Below are 19336 nucleotides of genomic sequence, written 5' to 3' on the forward strand. Positions count from 1 at the left end.
AATTTGTCCTATTTTCATCATTCGTGTTTTATGTCACTACTTATATTTGACATTTTTGTTATATTTTACATCACTAATGTTTTGTAACTTCTTGCATTTTACATCATTTGTTATATTTTACATCACTTGTATTTACGTCACTCGTATTTTATGTCACTACTTGTATTTTATGTCATTTGTTGTATCTTATGTCACTTGTGTTTTACATCATTTGCTGTATTTTACGTTACTTGTGTTTCAATTCACTCATTGTATATTTTGTCCCCTCGTTGTATTTCATGTCACTCTTTGTATTTTTTGTATTTTGTATTTCTTGTCATATGTTTTCTGTTGTGGAACCCCCCTCACTGTCTCTATGTGTGACAGACGCCCCATGGATTGTGCTCCTGGCCAACATCGATCCAGAAGCCGCCAGCGTGATCGTTGGGGGTCTGATCCCAGCACGCTCTTACCAGTTCCGTCTATGTGCCGTCAATGACGTGGGGAAGGGCCAGTTTAGCAGGGAGACCACACGGTGAGTGAGTGAGTCAGAAAGTGAGAAACCTTGTGTCACATTTTCTATTATCACAGTCTGGTTCTCTTTAAGCCTGAAGCTGTTTTCAAAACGCTCTGTTGCTCAAGGGCCTGAACACATTCCTGGAAGAAGTTCAGAATGAAATACCGGCTTACTACTTACTGAATACTGTACTGTACTGTATACTGCCTACTATTTTTTTTAATTAGTAAGTGAAACAGGCATTATTCCACGAAAAAGAGTATTATGCTAGATTTTGGTCGCTTGACTTCACTGTTTGTCACTTGCATGATTAATTTAGTGAGTGGCTTCCAGTTATCATCAGAGATATAGTATACTGTATAAAAATGGATATAAAGTCAACAGTGAAGGCCTAGGGACTATGTGCGTACTTGTGGTGTCATAAGCCAATCAGCATTGTCTTGACATCCATTTCCTGCGGCTCCAGAGTGATTAGTCACATGGCATTTACTGCTCAGGTGATTGGCTCAAAAACTTCTGTGGTTCCTATGGCAGATTCCAAATCGCATACTTCGGATGGGTTTTGTGCCAGCCGAGCAACTGCCAATGAGATTAATGGGAATGCTAACGATAGTTTTTTCCAGGTCTTATAGACCTTTTTGGTGCAGACATGTTTGTGAGAATCGCACTTAAGCACAGAAGATTGCCCACAAAGGCCCAGCAAAAGTGTGAAGACTTTCGTATTGCGAACCCGCAGTCCTCATGAGGAGTGAGCCAGTGCATTATTCGGCTGATTCTCTGCTTGCAGCCTGCAGTGCTGTAGAGAAATGGAACAGAGGTTTTAGCAGCTTTTGTAAGACTGCTCCCCACTCTGTCTACTACAGCATTACAAAGAGCGGCAAGTGACTTATGTCTTCAAACGTGCTCTGATCCCATGGGAACGCCTCTGTCGTCTGAGACACAAGCACACATGAAAGATACTGTCTCAAAGATTTCCCAAAAACTGAGAAAATGCCAAACAACATTTCTGCATGAATATGATGTATTTGCGCATTCATTTTCATAATCTCCTTGTGTCTAAGGGATCCCGCGATAAGGAAAGCAGCCGTTCACAGATATTTGATCCTCATAATCTGATTGAACAGTTAGATTTATGCTAGAGTTTCTTCGGATCAGCCGGAGAGTGTAGTAAGTATGCAGCGATACAGCGGGAGGGAAACTGATTGAAAATGGAAAAGTCAAGCTCAAATCAATGTTTGAGGATGAGATCTGAAAGCGTGAGGGAAGTAAACATTCTCTGCCAGCCTGCAACATCCCGCATATGCACAGCTGTGGCAAATCAATAATCAGCCACCCAGGATACCAAAGTCCTATTTAGACTTAAAAGAAACAGACTGAGGAAATATAAAAATATATATAATTTTTTTTTAAATTGTGCTGCTGATGCAATGCCCCGTCTAAAGCTAAAATACCTGAGGGCAAAAATGTCAAATTTTAAGGAAAATCAACTTAATTTAAGATTAATTTCTTATGCAAAGTAAATGTACCTGTTTTAAGAATATTGTTTCTGGAACACAAGACGGACTCCTAATTTAGCATGTCCATTAGCTCATATGAAAATCCCAATCCGTCCATTCCCACAGTCTCTGAGCACAAGCTAATACCAAATATTGTCTCTCAACTAACAACTTCCACTTAGTTTTGCAACTTAAATACGCACAGATCAGAAGACATTCTCTCTTAGTTCTTTCAGACAGGGGGACCTGGAGAGGGGGGTAGTGGGGGTTGACGATCCACGGCTCTTTATTTGATCCTAAAACACTGCGCTTTATCTCAGCCACAGAACTGCAGTTCTCACACAGGAGATATCAAGATGTGAACTCAAATAGATTAAGGATTCTGGATCTTTTTTTACTCTGTGGCATTAGCCAATTTTTGCCGTGGCGTCTTTGATCATCTCCACGCTGAGACAGAGCACGTATCTCGAGGGCCAGTGTTCAGCTTCCGAATAAGACTGAGAATCAGGGTTGTAATCGTTATTCACTTCCAACTCATGCATTACAACGACACGTATGCATACAGACGTCCGTAATATTAATCTTCCAGTTATTAGGGCATTCAATATTTACAGTTAAAGAGAAATGTGATTTTTGCCTTTTTATGCCACACATACTCTCACTGAGCACATTATTAGGAACACTACAGTTCTATTAAAGTGCCTGACATGGTCTTGACAGGGCTGCTGTTGTAGCCCATCCGCCTCAAGGTTCGACGTGCATTCTGAGATGCTATTCCGCTCAATACAATTGCACAGAGTGGTTATCTGAGTTACCATAGACTTTCTGTCAGCTTGAACCAGTCTGGCCATTCTCCTATGACCTCTCTCATCAACAAGGCATTTCCGTCCGCAGAACTGCCGCTCACTGGATGTTTTTTGTTTTTGGCACCATTCTAGGAAAATTACAAGAGATCAGCAGTTACAGAAATACTCAAACCAACAATTATGCCATGGTCGAAATCACTGAGATCACATTTTTTTCTCCATTCTGATGATTGATGTGAACATTAACTGAAGCTCCTGACCCATATCTGAATGATTTTATGCACTGCACTGCTGCCACACGATTGGCTGATTAGATAATCGCATTAATAAGTAGGTGTACAGGTGTTCCTAATAAAGTGCTCAGTGAGTGTATTATTGCCTAATCAAATGCTCTCTAGAATGAGAATGTTCCTTTCCAAATTTCAGCGGTGACTGACTAGCAAATAGCAAATCATGATTCATAACTGTAATGTAACTAATGCTTATTGGCTATTTATTTCTTTTTTTAAAAGGGGCCAGCCCTTCAGTATGTCCCAAAAAAATTTTACTTTCCAAACAGTTTCATTGGGTCTTCAATCTCATTTACTCTCTCTCCCCATTCTCCCTTTTTTAGAGTATCATTACCCGAAGAGCCTCCCAGCGCCCCTCCTCAGACAGTAATAGCCAGTGGACGAACCAACCAGTCCATCATGATCCAATGGCAGCCGCCCCCCGAGAGCCACCAAAATGGGCCCCTTCAAGGCTACATCATCAGGTGAGAGAACCCTGGGACTCTTTAGTCTACACAATCCAACTGCTCTCAGCAGAAATTAATGTTCTAGAGAAGACCCTTATGTCCCACTGGAACCCATAGTGTTCTCTCAGCAAGCATTTGGACTTAATTCCTCTCAAAAGTTATGCTGCACATGCTTTTAACCATCTCTCATATTTTTCACCTACAATGCTGCCCAGGTATTGTCTGTCTGGATTACCGGTGGACTGTCAGATAAAGAATATCACCAATCCGGACCAAACAAATCTTCTGCTGGAGGACCTCATCATTTGGACCAACTACGAGATCGAGGTGGCCGCTTACAATGGAGCAGGCCAGGGCGTCTTTAGCCCAAAAGTCACAGAATGGACCCTGCAGGGTGGTAAGGACCATGAGAGTATTTAAAATCAATACAGTTGTGTGACTGTACCAAGTTGTATTGCATTATTGTTTCTCCTACAGATACGATATTAAGTCTTGTTTTCAGAAAAATGTAACAGAATTTTGTGAGGTTTATGCTTAAAAAAAAATAAAAAATGAAATAAATAAATAAATTATATAATATATAAATTTTTTTTTTTTTTTTTTTTTTTTTATTGTTTTTTTTTTTTTTTTGGCCAAAAGTTTTTACACACTGTTGGCATACAAGTTTTTCTTGTTTTAAAGCATGAATACCACTAAACATTTATTATACTTCTTTGAAAAAAAATCTTAATATCTTCTATCATTTTGCTTCTCATGTAAATTTATCTTGTTTTAGGGATGCTTAGAAATGAAAATTATTTTTGCTGTATATTCACACTATTTTATGATTTCCATGTTGGAAAGACCAGCACACTTCATCAAATCCTATTCTTTTAAGAGGTCATGTCATGAGGAATAAAATTTTCCTTGATATTTTGACAGAAGACCTTGTTTTACTATAAAAACATACTCAAAACTTCCTCTCCTGGCTGAAAAGAGTATTTATTGTTTCCAAACTGCAAAAACGACTCGTTTTGAAATTGACCCCATAGTGACGTAGGAAAGGGGTGTTCATTTGAATAACCCCGCCTCCACAACATGCATGATCGTTGCGGTGAACTGATAGACAGGGCGACTGAGGTACTCAAACACTGAAAGCAGTACTATTGTTACTGTAGTTTGCTTTTAACCTACGAAAAGTTGAAGATGTCGAGTAAGGTCACCAGATGTTGTTGTGTTATTGAAAAACTGCATAGCCTTCTGAAGGATCCGAACATTAGGAAAGAGTGGCTTAAATTTATTTAAACAAAATTCTTATATTTAAACAAATTTAATACTACTTTTTAATCTGTCTGTGTTTGTTTGATATGTAAGAAATTGTATAGTCAGCCATTTTTGTCGCAAAATAAACCATGGTCAGGACTCCAACGCAGAGTGGATTGTGCTTATTACACGGCTACTTACCAAAGAAAAACATGATTGCTCACAAAATGTGAGATTAAATTATTTTATTATGTACGAAGAATGCGCTGCACTGATTGCAACGAAAGACAATTGTGCAGTGTACCCTAGTAAGGTTGCTATCTGTCTCAACTGTCTCGTATAAGCCAGGACGTCCTGTATTTTGGCCAAAATGAATGCACTGGGATTTGGGACGCCATTGTCAGGTATATAAGCTGCGAAACAGATCCCTTCCCCTGGTCGATCGGCGAAATGATTGAGGGGTTGGGGGTGGGGGGAGGCTGCAACTCCCCACTCTGCAAATGTCCCATAATTATCTTTACACTGGATGCATATTGAAGCGGCCACCCAACCAAGGCGAACACCTTGGCCAACAGTCCCTTATAAAGCCCAAAGTATACTTTTTGTCATAAACGCTTAGCGTCTGCTTACAGTCAAATGCTCATCGTTTCAAAGTATACTTCATTTGACTGTGCACGCATTCACAGGCTGTTGGCGTATGCGCACTACGACTGCTATAAGATACTGGACTATTTCACCATATCTTGTATGCCTTATAATATAAGTATTTGGGAGCAACATTGTGACTACTTTGTTCACTTTTCGATTGTTATTTCAGTTGAACAACTGTAGTAGTTTGATTGTGTGCTTCATATAAAATGGGACATTAAGCTGTTATTGATTTCCTGGACTGAGTGCTTTCAGGGGATTTTGTAAATTAATTGCACATTTTCATTCTTTCATTCTTGGAAAAAACAGTTCCACAAGTGTTGGCAGGGGGTGTTTGGTCTGCAAAGACATTAGTCGATTATAACACAGTGGGCGTGTATCAGTGTTGCAGATTTTCATGGTCTTGGTCTTGTCATGGACTCTTGAGCAATTTGACTCGGTCTTGACTCATACTCGAGCAAGTGTGGACTCGGACTTAACCCTGAGTCCAGTCGAGTTTCTTTTAAAAAAAATTATACAGTGAAAAGCTTCGAAAATTTGACAAACATTTTTGACTGACAGTATCAGAGATCTTGATGTTTGTCCTGCATTTCAGGCTGCAGCGTTGAATCGGAACTAGTGATGCCCGATTCACCAATAAATCATTCTGTTGAGTCGGTTCTTTTCAGCAAATTGGCCAAACAGGTTAGCAAAAAGGTCTAAATCGATTGGTTATTCAGTCCGATTAGTTCGGACTGCTATCTCACTCAATAATTTGAAGCAGCTTCACTCATTAAAATAGCATCGGGATATTTTAGAAAACGGAAAATAAACTAATCATTGGATAAAGTGGATATTTACCTACAGTCAACAAAAGACAGAGATTTTGAGAGGTAACTTTGAGAAACTTCCATTGGTGCTGTGTCTTGTTAATAAGGGGCTGTTCACACCAAATGCGTTATTGCGTCCACCCATGCTGTTTTTCTATGTCTTTGACCGTTGCATTACGTATTGCTGTGTTTTTGGCATCTCGAGCACCCCAAAGTTCTTTTTGTCAAGTTAAAAAGAACATTAACTGTTAAAAACGTGTCTCGAGACACCTGTGTTATACTCCTTTCCCTGATAGCACACGTACAACACTCAGATGCCTATTTGATGTGTGCGTTTACAGCTGGAAGATGTCTATTTTATGTTATTTGCTCTTCTGCAATACGTCTGTAAGACGCATGTCAGTAAGTATGTCTCGGATGTCAATAAGACATTTCACAAATGTCATTGAAATGTTTATGATTTAGAATGATTGGAAATCTGATCTTTTTAAGATGTTTAGTAGATGTTTGGTGCTTTCCAGATAAAAAGATCTAAAACAGACATCTCGAAGACATATGTGTGCTATCTGGGTCCGTTGCACTGCGTTGGTCTGAACGGTCTTTTAGAAATGCTTTAGCCATTAGTTACATGAATGCTACACATACTGAAGAAAATGTAAAAATACTTTTCTCAATCTCATCAGAACCGAATGGTTTCTGAAAAAAAAAAAAAAAACCTTTCTGTGCGTACCCCGAGATGAAATCTTGAAGGGAAAAGTAAGCAGAAATGCTTACTTGACTTTCAATGAATGAAATATAGCAGTGCAAATGAGGAAATTGTTAACAAATTGAATGTATATGTTTATATTCACTTTCTGCATATACATTGTCATATTTAAAACATTATTGTTTGGTTTTTAGGCCCATTTTATTTATTGTACAGTTAATGTTTACTTGACTTGAATGGAATATAATAGTATACAGAAGCTGGTAGTTATGTAGTGCCATGCTAAGTCACACAGGCAATTTGAACCTTTAATTTGAGTTTTTCACTGAGATTTTGTTAACACTGACATGTCGTAATTGTAATACCAATTTGTGTCATTTGTTAAATTTGTATTCTCAACTGGTAATATTGTTTAACCAATATAAGCTTAAGAAAATAATAAATGAGGTTTATTTGAGATATGCACCTAGAGTCAATAGTCCTTTAAGTGATTAATTTAATAAATTGATAAAAAAAAACATTTGTCTTAGATTTAGTCTTTACTGGTCTTGGTCTTGACTCGGACTCGTCCCTCTTCTGGTCTCGGACTGTACTTGGACTCGGATGAGCTGGTCTCGACTACAACTATGGCGTGTATGTTGAAGTCTTAAAGGGGTAGTACACAGAAAGCGAGCATTTCAGTCAGAGAGCCAGAGCGGGATGGAAAAGGGTCAAAAACATTGTACAATAACCTTTACTAACATTATAAGTGAATCTCAAGGAAAATAATAAAGTAAAAAATCAGAATGCATGACATGACCCTTTAAAGAGTATTTTTGTCTGGTTTTCCTGTAAAAGTATGTAAAAATCAGAATGATTTTCAAAAATCAAAATGTTAAGTAACACTCCACTGTGTAAGATATTAAGTCTTATTTTCAATATTAGTATATAAAACAAGTGGGAAAACTCTGCCAGTGCATTAAGATAAAATGTGCTTATTTTAAAGATAGATTCACTGAAGTCTAAATGTCTTATGCAGTGTCGCTTCTGATCTTGATCTTAGGATTTTTAGATATTTGTACTCAAAAACACGTTAAAAAAAAACTCATTTTTGCAGTCCATTCATTGCTGGTCACCAGCATGTGTTGTGTTGTGTTGGTAACATAAGGTTATTTACATGTTTACATTAGTTAATGCATTAGGTACCATGAACTAACAATGAACTATATATTCTTACTGCATTTATTCATCTTGGTTAATGTTAATTTGTTAAAATATGCAACTTTTAATTTAAAAATGTATTAGCATATGTTAAAATTAACATTAACCAAGATTAATAAGGGCTGAAAATTATTGTTCATTATTCATTTATGTTAAAGTACTTAACTAATGTTAACAATTTACAACCTTGTGTTTTGGATGCTGGTTCCCATTATAAGCTCCTGGTGTGCTGGTGTCCCCAACAGGCTTCTTAATTAGCTAAACCAGCAACCAGAATCGAGCTGGTGGAACAGATAATCTACAATCTAGCACCAACCAGCCTTGACTAGCATGAAAATAAATGCTAGTCTGAACTGGTCTTTCTACTAGTGTCTTCAATGTTTTCTTTTTCAATCTCTCTATCTGCTTTTTGATTTCCCTCGCCATCTCACTCTCTGTTCAAATCTCCTTTTCAAGTGCCCACAGTCCCACCAGGGAACGTTCAAGCAGAGGCTGTCAACTCCACCACAGTCCGTTTTACATGGAGTGCCCCAAGTCCTCAATTCATCAATGGCATCAACCAGGGATACAAGGTGAATGTCCATCCACTGCCCTCTAGTGGTTAAGCACAGGACTGCAATGCTACTTGTGTAGAAACTGTTTCATTACTTACAATATATGTCACGCTGAGACAGCAGCAGGTCTTACATTGGCTTGTGCTAAGCGGTATTGGTCATACCTGTCCAATTTTTTACTCTATTTTCTAACTCATCTACTTTTTCTAGCTGTTGGCATGGGAACCAGGCCACGAGGAAGATGTTACCTTGGTTACGGTGAGACCCAATTTTCAAGACAGCGTTCATGTAGGTTACATCAGCGGACTGAAGAAGTTCACAGTGTACTTCACCTGCGTGCTGTGCTTCACCACGCCGGGAGATGGCCCTCGCAGTGCTCCACAGCGCATACGCACACATGAAGACAGTGAGTGTCCTTTTTTTTATGAACTATGTGCATCTTTACCCATGATTTGTTCTGTTCAGGCCTGCAGGTTTCTTTTTTAAAGACCCAGTGAAATCAGTATGGTAGTTTTGTGGCTTTTCAGCCATGTCTGTTAGATTTAACTAGTAGCAAATTGTGGTTCATGGCTGTGGCATTAGCCTACTATTAAAAAAGGGATGGGCCCTTTGAAATGTCTCATTTAAACTCTCTGTTTCAATAGGAAATACATCAACACAGGAATGCATTTTATGGGTCAAAGACTCTGGTTTGATGTGAATGTGAGTGTCTTGTGTTCTCAGCCCCAGGACCTGTCGGCCATCTGAGCTTCACAGAAATTCTGGATACATCTCTCAAAGTTAGCTGGAAAGACCCACCTGAAAAGAATGGCATACTTACAGGTATCTGTTCTCCCCCCGTCGCAATCCTGTCTGATCTTCTGAAGTGACTTTATGCTCAACCACCTCCTGTCTTGTGCCTGCAGGGTATCGCATTTCCTGGGAGGAATTCAACAGAACGAACACGCGGGTCACACACTACCTGCCAAACATGACGCAGGAATACCGTGTCACGGGTCTGACCGCCCTTACCACATACACCATTCAGGTGGCCGGTATGACCTCTAAAGGTCAAGGGCAGCTGTCGTCCTCCACAATTTCCTCCGGTGTGCCACCAGGTTAGTTTAGTTTGTCAGTTTCTACTGCTTTGTGATTAAGTACCCGGGGGGAGGGGGGTACTTATAGGGATAGTTCACCCAAAAATGTCATCATTCACCCACAACATTTTTTAAACCCACATGACTGAAATTACTTTCTTTCTTTGATGGTAAGCAAAAGGAGATGTTAGGCAGTATGTTCTTCTCAGTCACCATTCACTTTTTATTCTGTCTTTTTTTCCATACAATGAAAGTGAATGGTGTCTGGGGCAACATATTCTTTTGTGTTCCACGGAGCAAAGAAAGTCATATGAGTTTAGGAAAAACATTAAAGTGATTAAATTATTTTTATTTATTTATTTAGTGAACTCTGAAAATCTCTTTAGGTAGGTTCCAGCAGGTACTTAGAATTATTTAAGTTTTGCTTTGTTAAATCTTTAGCCTCATGATTTTTTTAATTCCTTTAAAAAAAAAAAATCTCATAACAGAATATATGGTGACTTGGTGAGTCTTTTTTTCCACATTATTATTTTTTTATGTGTAAAAGTGACTTTAAATATATTTCAGTCATGTAAACTCTCGAAAGATTTAGTATGTTAATGTGGGTATGACATTTTGATAGGATATTGGACTTGGCATACTAGATCTGCTATGCTGCTGCTGCAGAACAAGTACGGAGACTTGCTACTGCTAGAACATACACAGACCTACTGAGTTAGCATTTGGACATCCTGCTGCTGCTGCACAATTAGCACTCTGCTGCACAAATAGACATACATACAGTCCTCCAACAAATTAAGGAAGCTGCACAAATGTATAACACAAAAACGGGAAACACAGCCCCCCAACCAAGCAGATCTATCGCCAAGACTTGTGTACTGTTGCTGCTCTGAAGAGCTATGTGCACCAATTGTGTGCTAGCTTGGTGCGCCTTGGCCACTGGCCGAATGGCGTAACACTAATGAACTAAATTTATATGTTTGGCTAGGCCTGCTTTACCGAAAGTCTTAAATGCCTAGTGACCTGAGTCATAATGTGTACCTGAACCTGGAAAGCCCAGAGCTTATATAACAAGTGACTTAGTATTGCTATGTGTGGATTTATTTAAACTAATGACCTAAGAGAGCCATGTGTGCCAGGCCAGATTTGGCTAAGGCTAACCTTGTTTAAGATGCGCTTCTATGTGTCATGGCCAAAAGCAGACCTTACCACGCAAGCTGATAGAAGAAAAAGCCCCAACAACCACCTGAGAATTTTAGAGAAAAACTCTCACAGGATGCTGCAGTGAAACCGGCTTATCTGCAAAACTGAGCTTTCTATCGTAAATATATATTTTCTCTAGTTGTGCTCAGCTCTAATATATTTTATCATTAATCATTAAATTTGTTATTTTTATGAGTGCAGTCTCTATAAAATTATTATTAATAATCCTTATCCAGTAATCACAAACGAAATTCATTGGTCAAAAAGAAATGATATCCAGTACAATATGAGTCAGAAGAAACATATTTTTTATTAAGTGTCATACATAAGGCAAAAAAACTTGGGAAGTACTGTAGCTCACCTGGTAGAGAATGTTGCTTACCTCGCAATGCCATGGGTTTTATTCTCAGAGATCACACATACTGATAAAATGCACTCATTGAATGGATTGTAAATTGCTTTGGATAAACGTGTCTGTCGAATAAATACATGTACTGTAAATGTAAGATGATCTGAAGAGACTACTGTGCTGTATGTACCTCTGAATGTTAACTTTCTACAGTGTGGCCTTATTAACCTTGCTCTTGATATCACAGCTAATGAAGGCACACTCAATACGGTGTGTTTGTGCATTAAAATTCATAATCTCCAGCCATCCCTTATACACAAGCAGAGACTAAACGCTCTGAAAAGATACTTTGATGTTGTCCTCTGTAGGTGCTGATAATGAAGGATCCATATGCTGGATGTATCGCACGGTTTTTTTTTTGTTCCCCATGATGCTAATTTGCGGGTTTCTGCTTGTGCATGCAAAAACTGATGGCAGACAGGAATGTGTCTCATGCAAAAAAGGACAATATGCGCCTCCCTTTGATTCTGAAAAAAATAAAAATAATAATAATAATCTTAAAGAATTTCCCTTAATCTGTATTTTTGTCTTGTTTTCCAGTAAAATTTCGAAACATCCTTAAAACAAGATTTATTTAAGAAGCTAAATTTTATAAGATTAAGATTTGTTTTTAGAGAGTATATCTTGAATTAAGTATATTTTTCTTACCCCATTAGCAAAGTGTTTTGTCTTAAGTATAAATCTAACTAGGGAGTTTAAAAGTTTAGTGAGGGTTTAAAGGGTATGCGTAAAAAAAAACAATTTGCCAATAGTAAATCTTTTTTTAAAGGAATGTTCCCGGTACAAAGCTCAATCGACAGCATTTGTGACATGATGTTGATCACCACAAAAAATATTTCAATTTGTCTAAGAGCAAAAGAAAAAGAGCAAAAATCACGGTAAGGTGCTTACAAAAGAAGTGAATGGAGCCAGTTGATTAACACTTTTTCAAAAGTATAGCCACAAGACATTAACATTATACATGTTAACATGATTTTAGTGTGATAAAATCAGAGATTTACCGGCGTGTAGCAGATTACAGGGTTTTACCGGCATTGTAAAATTAGATATAACTTTACACAAAAATGATTAGTAAGCAATTTTATAACACTAAAATAATGTTAACATTTATAATGTTGACATCTTGTGGCCATACTCATGAAACAGTGTGTATTTTAATGTATTCTGTATATGGATTGGCCCCATTCACTTCAATTGTAAGTACCTTCAGGATAAGTAAAAGATGTTTATATATTTTTACTGGAAAACAAGGCAAAAATATTGATTAAAAACCATTTTCTACAGCAGGAAATCAATTCAGTGGGTTATATTGTTAGTTAATGTGATTAATATTGTTCCAATACCTTTACTTTCCTGCTGGACCATTTCTACAATTCATTCTTGCACTTTGTCATCTCTCCCATTCCCACAGAGATGCCTGGACCTCCCACCAACATCGCCATCTCCAACATCAGCCCACGCTCTGTCACCCTGCAGTTCAAACCGGGCTATGATGGCAAAACATCCATCTCACGCTGGCTGGTAGAGGCTCAGGTAGTGCAGAAATGATATGCTGAGTATTTGGCTCAAGGAATGACCTCAAGTGTCTGTTTTTATTATGCATCATTGATCTATCATCTTTCTCGCTCATTCAGATCGGTGTTATTGGAGAAAATGAGGAGTGGGTCATGGTCCATCAGTTGGCCAATGAGCCTGATGCACGATCCCTTGAAGTCCAGGGCCTGAACCCCTACACATATTACAGGTCTTTACGCTGAGCATGTTCATTTCTCAGATTGTGTGATAGACAGTCTTTTTAGGCTGTGTCATAACATTGCATTTGATTTCAGGTTCCGAATGAGGCAGTTGAATATAGTGGGCACAAGCCCACCCAGCCAGCCATCCAGGAAGATCCAGACCCTACAGGCCCCTCCTGATATCGCTCCAGCAAACATCACTCTCCGCACAGCCAGTGAGACCAGCCTGTGGCTCCGATGGGTGGTAAGTACCATATGTGTCATTGAATTTGGTTGAGAGACTCAAGAGACTGAAAAAAAATATTTTAATATTTTAATAAGTAAATATAGCAGAAAAGATTAAGTACTTTTTACATTGAATAAGTTAAAGCGTAAACTTTAAAATATTTAGTAATTTCTACATTTGTACTCAATTTAAACGTGTGCAAAATTAATGCTCTAGCTTATAAGTATATATTATTTAGGATTGTTTATTTTTACAATGGGTCACTTGCAGCAATTCTAAAGCAGAAAACCTTGTCATATTTATTCACTAATTTGAGTAAATTTCACAGGTGAAATTTGTACAAGTACATTTTACTTTTCAAAGCTAGTGTTCCCAGCCTGCAAACAGGTTTGAATAATTAATGAGCTTGCATGGTTTCACTGTTTTCCAGTTTATTGATACAGTTTATTTGGTTGATTTTGTTGTTAAGTTTGGTTTCTTCTTGTTTTGTGAAGTCTGAAGTCCAGTTTCTTTTCAAAATTGCCCATTCATGATACAAAAAAAATATCTGTTGATTGTTACCGTCATCATGTTTTGATCTGTAAGCGTATCCCTACATCGTATTTCTATTGCCAGTAATGCAAGTTAGACTACATAGCATGCATTAAACTTTCCTGTGGAAAGTGTTCGTATGTGATTTGGTACACGATTAAACGCGTTTATAAGGAAAGTTAAAAAATCTTAAATGTTCAAATAAAATATTAAATGAATTTTACTTTATGTTTACTTTAGTACCATGTACATAAAAGTTACTGTATTAACTGAAATGTACTCACTTTAATCAGAATGATGTCATGAAGTTAAGTCGATTTTACTTCATTTTAAAGCATTACGATTTACTTTGAGAAATACAAATGAAGGTTATCTTACTAGAATTGTTTTTTCTTTTTCTGTGCAGTACATTTACATGCTTATTATTGTTGGTGGAACTGATTGTGTAAGTCAAGAGGCATGGGACAAAAAAGACTACAAAATTGAAGAAATAAAAGTTTTTATATCAGGGAATCATTTTTGATTAATTTGTTAAACATGTCCAAAGCTATCTTTACTTTATGAAGCAACCGACTGCTTCTTTCATTTTCTCACAAAATGTGTGCTTCCTTGCTATCTTTCAATGTGTACATGAATGTGAACAGTAATGCCAAATATTTATTATTAATATTAACTGTAACACTTTTAAAAAGGTTCTGTTTGTTAACATGAGTTAATGCATTAGGTCTCATCAACTAACAATGAACAATATTTTTAAGTAAGGGGTAATGTACAGTCAACCGGTTGTTATCACATAATAAACCCCAACAGGGTGATCAGGGCTTGTATCACCCTGAAGGGGTTTATTTTGCAATGAAAACCAGCTGACGGTACATTATCCTGCTTATTACATGGCTACTAACCAAATAACTAAATACATGGACATAAAATATTGATTTACGTTGAAATTGTGTAATTATGTGAGAAGAAAAAAATCACTGAACAGCTGAAATCAAGCTCCAGTTTGCGTCTGAGTTTTCTTTTGGTATTTATTTTGCGAAAATGGCCATCTGACTCCTCATTATTCAGCCTATTACAAGACTACTTGCCAAATAAACAAATAAATGGACATGAAACATTGATTTGAGTTGAAAATATTTTATAAACCTTACTTGAAAGATTGCAAGGTGATCAAAGAAGCAGGAGAGATGGCTCGTAAGGACCCGGATATGCGGTCTGATACATGGAGCTGCGGTTGTTACTGAGCAATAACAGACTGCTAGATGGTGCCATTGACCAATCAGAATCAAGTATTCCAGGCTGCCGTGTAATAAGTAAGGGATAATGTACAGTCAGCCAGTTGTTATTGCACAATAAACTCTAACAGGGAGCCACCCGACGCATAGCGGATAACACCGTCTGACTGTACATCACAATTTTTACATGGCTACTAACCAAATCAATAAATACATGGACATAAAATATTTATTTGCATTGAAATTATGGAATTTGAGAAGAAAGAAATCGCTGAACAGCTGAAATCAAACTTCAGTGTGCGTTGGAGTTCTGTTGGTGGTTTCTTTTTGTGAAAATGACCATCTGGCTCCTCATTATTCAGCCTATTACAAGACTACTTTCCAAACAAAACTAAACAAAAAAAATGGGCATAAAACATTGTTTTGCATTGAAATTGTGTAATTATGTGAGAAGAAATAAATTGCTGAACAGCTGAAATCAATTTCCGGTTTGCGTTGGAGTTCAATTGGTGGTTATTTTGTTATTAATGAACATCTAACTGTCCACTGTGCATCTTATTACAAGACATCTTTGCCAAATAAATAAATAAATGCACATGAAACATTGATTTGAGTTGAAATTATTTTATTAGCTTACTTGTAGAGATCGTAGAGAACTACGCAAAGCAGGTGAGACAGCTCGCAGACCCCGAATGAGCGGTCTGATACGTGGAGCTGCGGTTGTTACAGAGCAATTACAGACTGCTAGATGGCGCCATTGACCAATCAGAATCGAGTATTCCAGGCCGCCGTGTAATAACTAATGTTAACAAATACAACCTTATTGTAAAGTGTTTCCAAATGAACAAATTTAGCATTCCCTTTCATGAATAAATGAATTGAGAATACAGGATGGTTTAAAAAATAAATTTTTTAAATACATCTATTGAATTGTAATATTTTGCATATTTCACATGTATTAAATGGAGTAGCCATTTAGTTTTTCTGGTGTTCCTAGCTATTAATAGGACCTATTTAAAATTATAGAAATTATCAAAAATATACAATTGCTTAAAATTATAAAAATAAATAAATAAATAATAAATAAATACAACTCTTTCAGAGTCTGTGTGACATTGTAAATATTCTTATACTGTAAGATTTAAAATCTAAGTGGAAATGTGTTTATGTTCTAGCCGCTACCAGAGTGGGAATACAATGGCAATCCAGAGCTGGTGGGCTACAGGGTGCAACACTCTCGACTGGGCTCAAAGAGTGGTGTACTGTCCCACATCATTCCTGATAGGCTGGAGAGAGAGTTCACCATTGAGGACCTGGAAGAATGGACGGAGTATGAGGTCAAAGTGCAGGCTTTCAATGGCATTGGACCCGGACCATGGAGCCAACCAGTTCATGGGAGAACCAGAGAGTCACGTGAGAAGCACTATAAAAATTAATATAATATTAATATTGATAAATAGAATAAAATAAAACAAATATAATTTATATAAATTAATACAATTAATAACTTCATATACACTGATGAGCCAAAACATTATGACCACTCACAGGTTAAGCGAATAACTTTGATCATCTCCTAACAAAGCCACATATAAAGGTCTGGGTAGATAAGATGGTAAGCAAACAGTCCGTTCTCTGAGTCAACGTGTTGAATGCAGGAGAAATGGGCAGGAGTAAAGACCTGAGTGACTTTGACAAGGGCCAAATTGTCATGGACCGACGACTGGGCCAGAGCATCTCTGAAACGGCAAGGCTTGTGGGGTGCTCCCGGTCAGCAGTGGTGAGTAACTACCGACAGTGGTCCGAGGAGGGACAAACCAGAAACCGGCGACAGGGTGTGGGGTGCCTAAGGCTCATCGATGCGTGAGGGCAATGAAGGCTATCTCATCTGGTCCGAACCGACAGAAGGTCTACTGTGGCACAAGTCACATAAAAATGTAATGATGGTTACAGGAGGAATGTGTCACAACACACAGTGCATTACACCCTGCTGCGTATGGGGCTGCGTAGCCGCAGACCTGTCAGAGTGCCTATGATGACCCCTGTCCACCTTCGAAAGCATCTACAATGGGCACGCGAGTGTAAGAAATGGACTTTGAAGCAGTGGAAGAAAGTCGCCTGGTCTAATGAGTCCCGTTTTCTTTTACATCACGTGGACGGCCGTGTACATGTGCGCCATTTACCTGGGGAAGTGATGGCACCAGGATACACTGTGGGAAGATGACAAGCCGGTGGAGGGAGTGTGATGCTCCGGGCAGTGTTCTTCTGGGCAACTCTAGGTCCGGCCATTCCTGTGGACGTCAATTTGATGTGTACCACCTACCTAAACATCGTTGCAGACCAGGTACACCCCTTCATGGCAATGATATTCCCTGATGGCAGTGGCCTCTTTCAGCAGGTTAATGCACCCTGCCACACTGCACACATTGTTTGGGAATGGTTTGAGGAACATGATGAAGAGTTCAAGGTGTTGCCCTGGCCTCCAAATTCCCCAGATCCCAGTCCGATTGAGCATCTGTGGGATGTGCTGGACCAACAAGTCCAAACAATGGTGGCTTCAACTCACAACTTACAGGACTTGAAGGATCTGCTGCTAATATTTTGGTGCCAGATACCACAGGACAGCTTCAGGGGTCTTGTAGAGTCCATGCCTCGGCGGGTCAGCACTGTTTTGGTGACACAAGGAGGATCAACTGCAAATTAGGCAGGTGGTCATAATGTTTTGGCTCATCTGTGTATTCTCTGACTTTAGATTGCAGACTTTGGTATATTGGCAAATCTGATCACAGTTTTAGACATTGTTGATATCTCCACAGAAACTCTAGAGGAGACATCTCCATTTAATCTAATTGATGTTTTGGAAAAGCAATTGATGCACTTTTGTGTTTTTTCTTTCCTATGGGTATTGCTTAGCCCATTAAAATTTCCTTTTGTTCACTTAATGATTAAAAAAAAATCTCATCTATCAAACCATCTGTCATGTGCTGTTTGATCAACAGCTGGCAGCAAAGCTGGCAACAGGTTTTTTACCGATTGGTACAGAATTTCAACAAGACTGCACTGTCATATGCATATGTTTCCACTGAAACTCATATCACAGTCATTAATGTTAATTTGGTTTTGGTAACACATTACAATCAGGTTATATTTGTTAGCGCACTATTATATCAGTTAGCGCAACATTTTACATAAACTAACGATGAAAAATACAGTACAGTTTTGTTTTGTTTTTTTTTATCTCAGTTAAGTTTTATATTTAAAGATTGTGTGGTAACATTATTTAATGCATTATAAACTAACATAAACAAACAAAAAGTTAATGAAACCTTATGCATTAACTGATGTGAACAAATAGAACCTTATTATAAAATGTTGCCCGTATTTTCTTGTTTCCTTCATTTGTTAGTCCCCTCCAGTGGCCCTGCAAATGTCTCCGCTTTTGCCACCACTTCCAGCAGTATACTGGTCCGTTGGGGCGATGTGCCAGAAACTGATCGCAATGGACTTATTCTGGGCTATAAGGTACCTTGAAAACCTGTTGTCCTCTAGATTTGTATGACCTTGATTAACCTTTTTATTAAAGGGGCAATATTTGCCCACTGGAATTGATTTCCAAGGGCATTTTTACCTTTATGAGGGCATATATTTTAGAACCATATAAAAGCACATGCCCATTTGTGTACTTTTAAGTTCTTTGATTGGATCAATTAATTTAAAGAAACCACTTCATGTTAGCTAAGCATTCATCAATACAAGCACATACTGTTGGCCAAATAAGTATACATCTATTTCTGCTCTCATAACTTTCAGGTGGTATACAAAGAGAAGGATGCAGATTCAGCCCTGCGATTCTGGACAGTAGAGGGCAACACCACTTACAGTGTACAGCTCACTGGCCTTGGGAAATATGTCCTTTATGAGATCCAGGTCCTGGCCTTCACCCGCATAGGAGATGGCATGCATAGCTCTCCGCCTATATTTGAGCGCACACTTGATGATGGTAAGAGTTTAAACCACAATTACCAGTCTCTAGTTAAAGGGCTAATTCACCTAAAAATGAAATTTCTTCCTTGATTAACTCACTATTGTGTTGTTTCAAGCCACTGACTTACTTTCATGGAACACAAAAGATAGTCTCAGTCATCAGTCACTTTCATTGTAAAACAATAAAGATGTAATGAAAGTGAATGGTGACTAAGGCTTAGATTCTGCATAACATCTCATGAT

General features: G+C 38.2%; 1 protein-coding gene across 1 annotated transcript in view; it reads left to right on the top strand.

Moving 5' to 3' along the window:
- LOC127451667 (protein sidekick-2-like) overlaps positions 1 to 19336 on the top strand; it is a 237775-nt gene that overhangs the window by 178020 nt on the left and 40419 nt on the right. The window contains exons 15-27 of the mRNA XM_051716518.1: positions 367 to 514; positions 3412 to 3552; positions 3750 to 3931; positions 8596 to 8711; positions 8904 to 9099; positions 9417 to 9515; positions 9599 to 9790; positions 12793 to 12914; positions 13016 to 13125; positions 13211 to 13361; positions 16285 to 16522; positions 18516 to 18631; positions 18920 to 19109. Coding sequence (XP_051572478.1) covers positions 367 to 514; positions 3412 to 3552; positions 3750 to 3931; positions 8596 to 8711; positions 8904 to 9099; positions 9417 to 9515; positions 9599 to 9790; positions 12793 to 12914; positions 13016 to 13125; positions 13211 to 13361; positions 16285 to 16522; positions 18516 to 18631; positions 18920 to 19109 — 2001 coding nt within the window. The remainder of the gene's footprint in view (positions 1 to 366; positions 515 to 3411; positions 3553 to 3749; positions 3932 to 8595; positions 8712 to 8903; positions 9100 to 9416; positions 9516 to 9598; positions 9791 to 12792; positions 12915 to 13015; positions 13126 to 13210; positions 13362 to 16284; positions 16523 to 18515; positions 18632 to 18919; positions 19110 to 19336) is intronic.

The sequence above is a fragment of the Myxocyprinus asiaticus genome, chromosome 14 (assembly GCF_019703515.2).
Source record: "Myxocyprinus asiaticus isolate MX2 ecotype Aquarium Trade chromosome 14, UBuf_Myxa_2, whole genome shotgun sequence".
In the NCBI taxonomy this organism is placed as follows: domain Eukaryota; kingdom Metazoa; phylum Chordata; class Actinopteri; order Cypriniformes; family Catostomidae; genus Myxocyprinus; species Myxocyprinus asiaticus.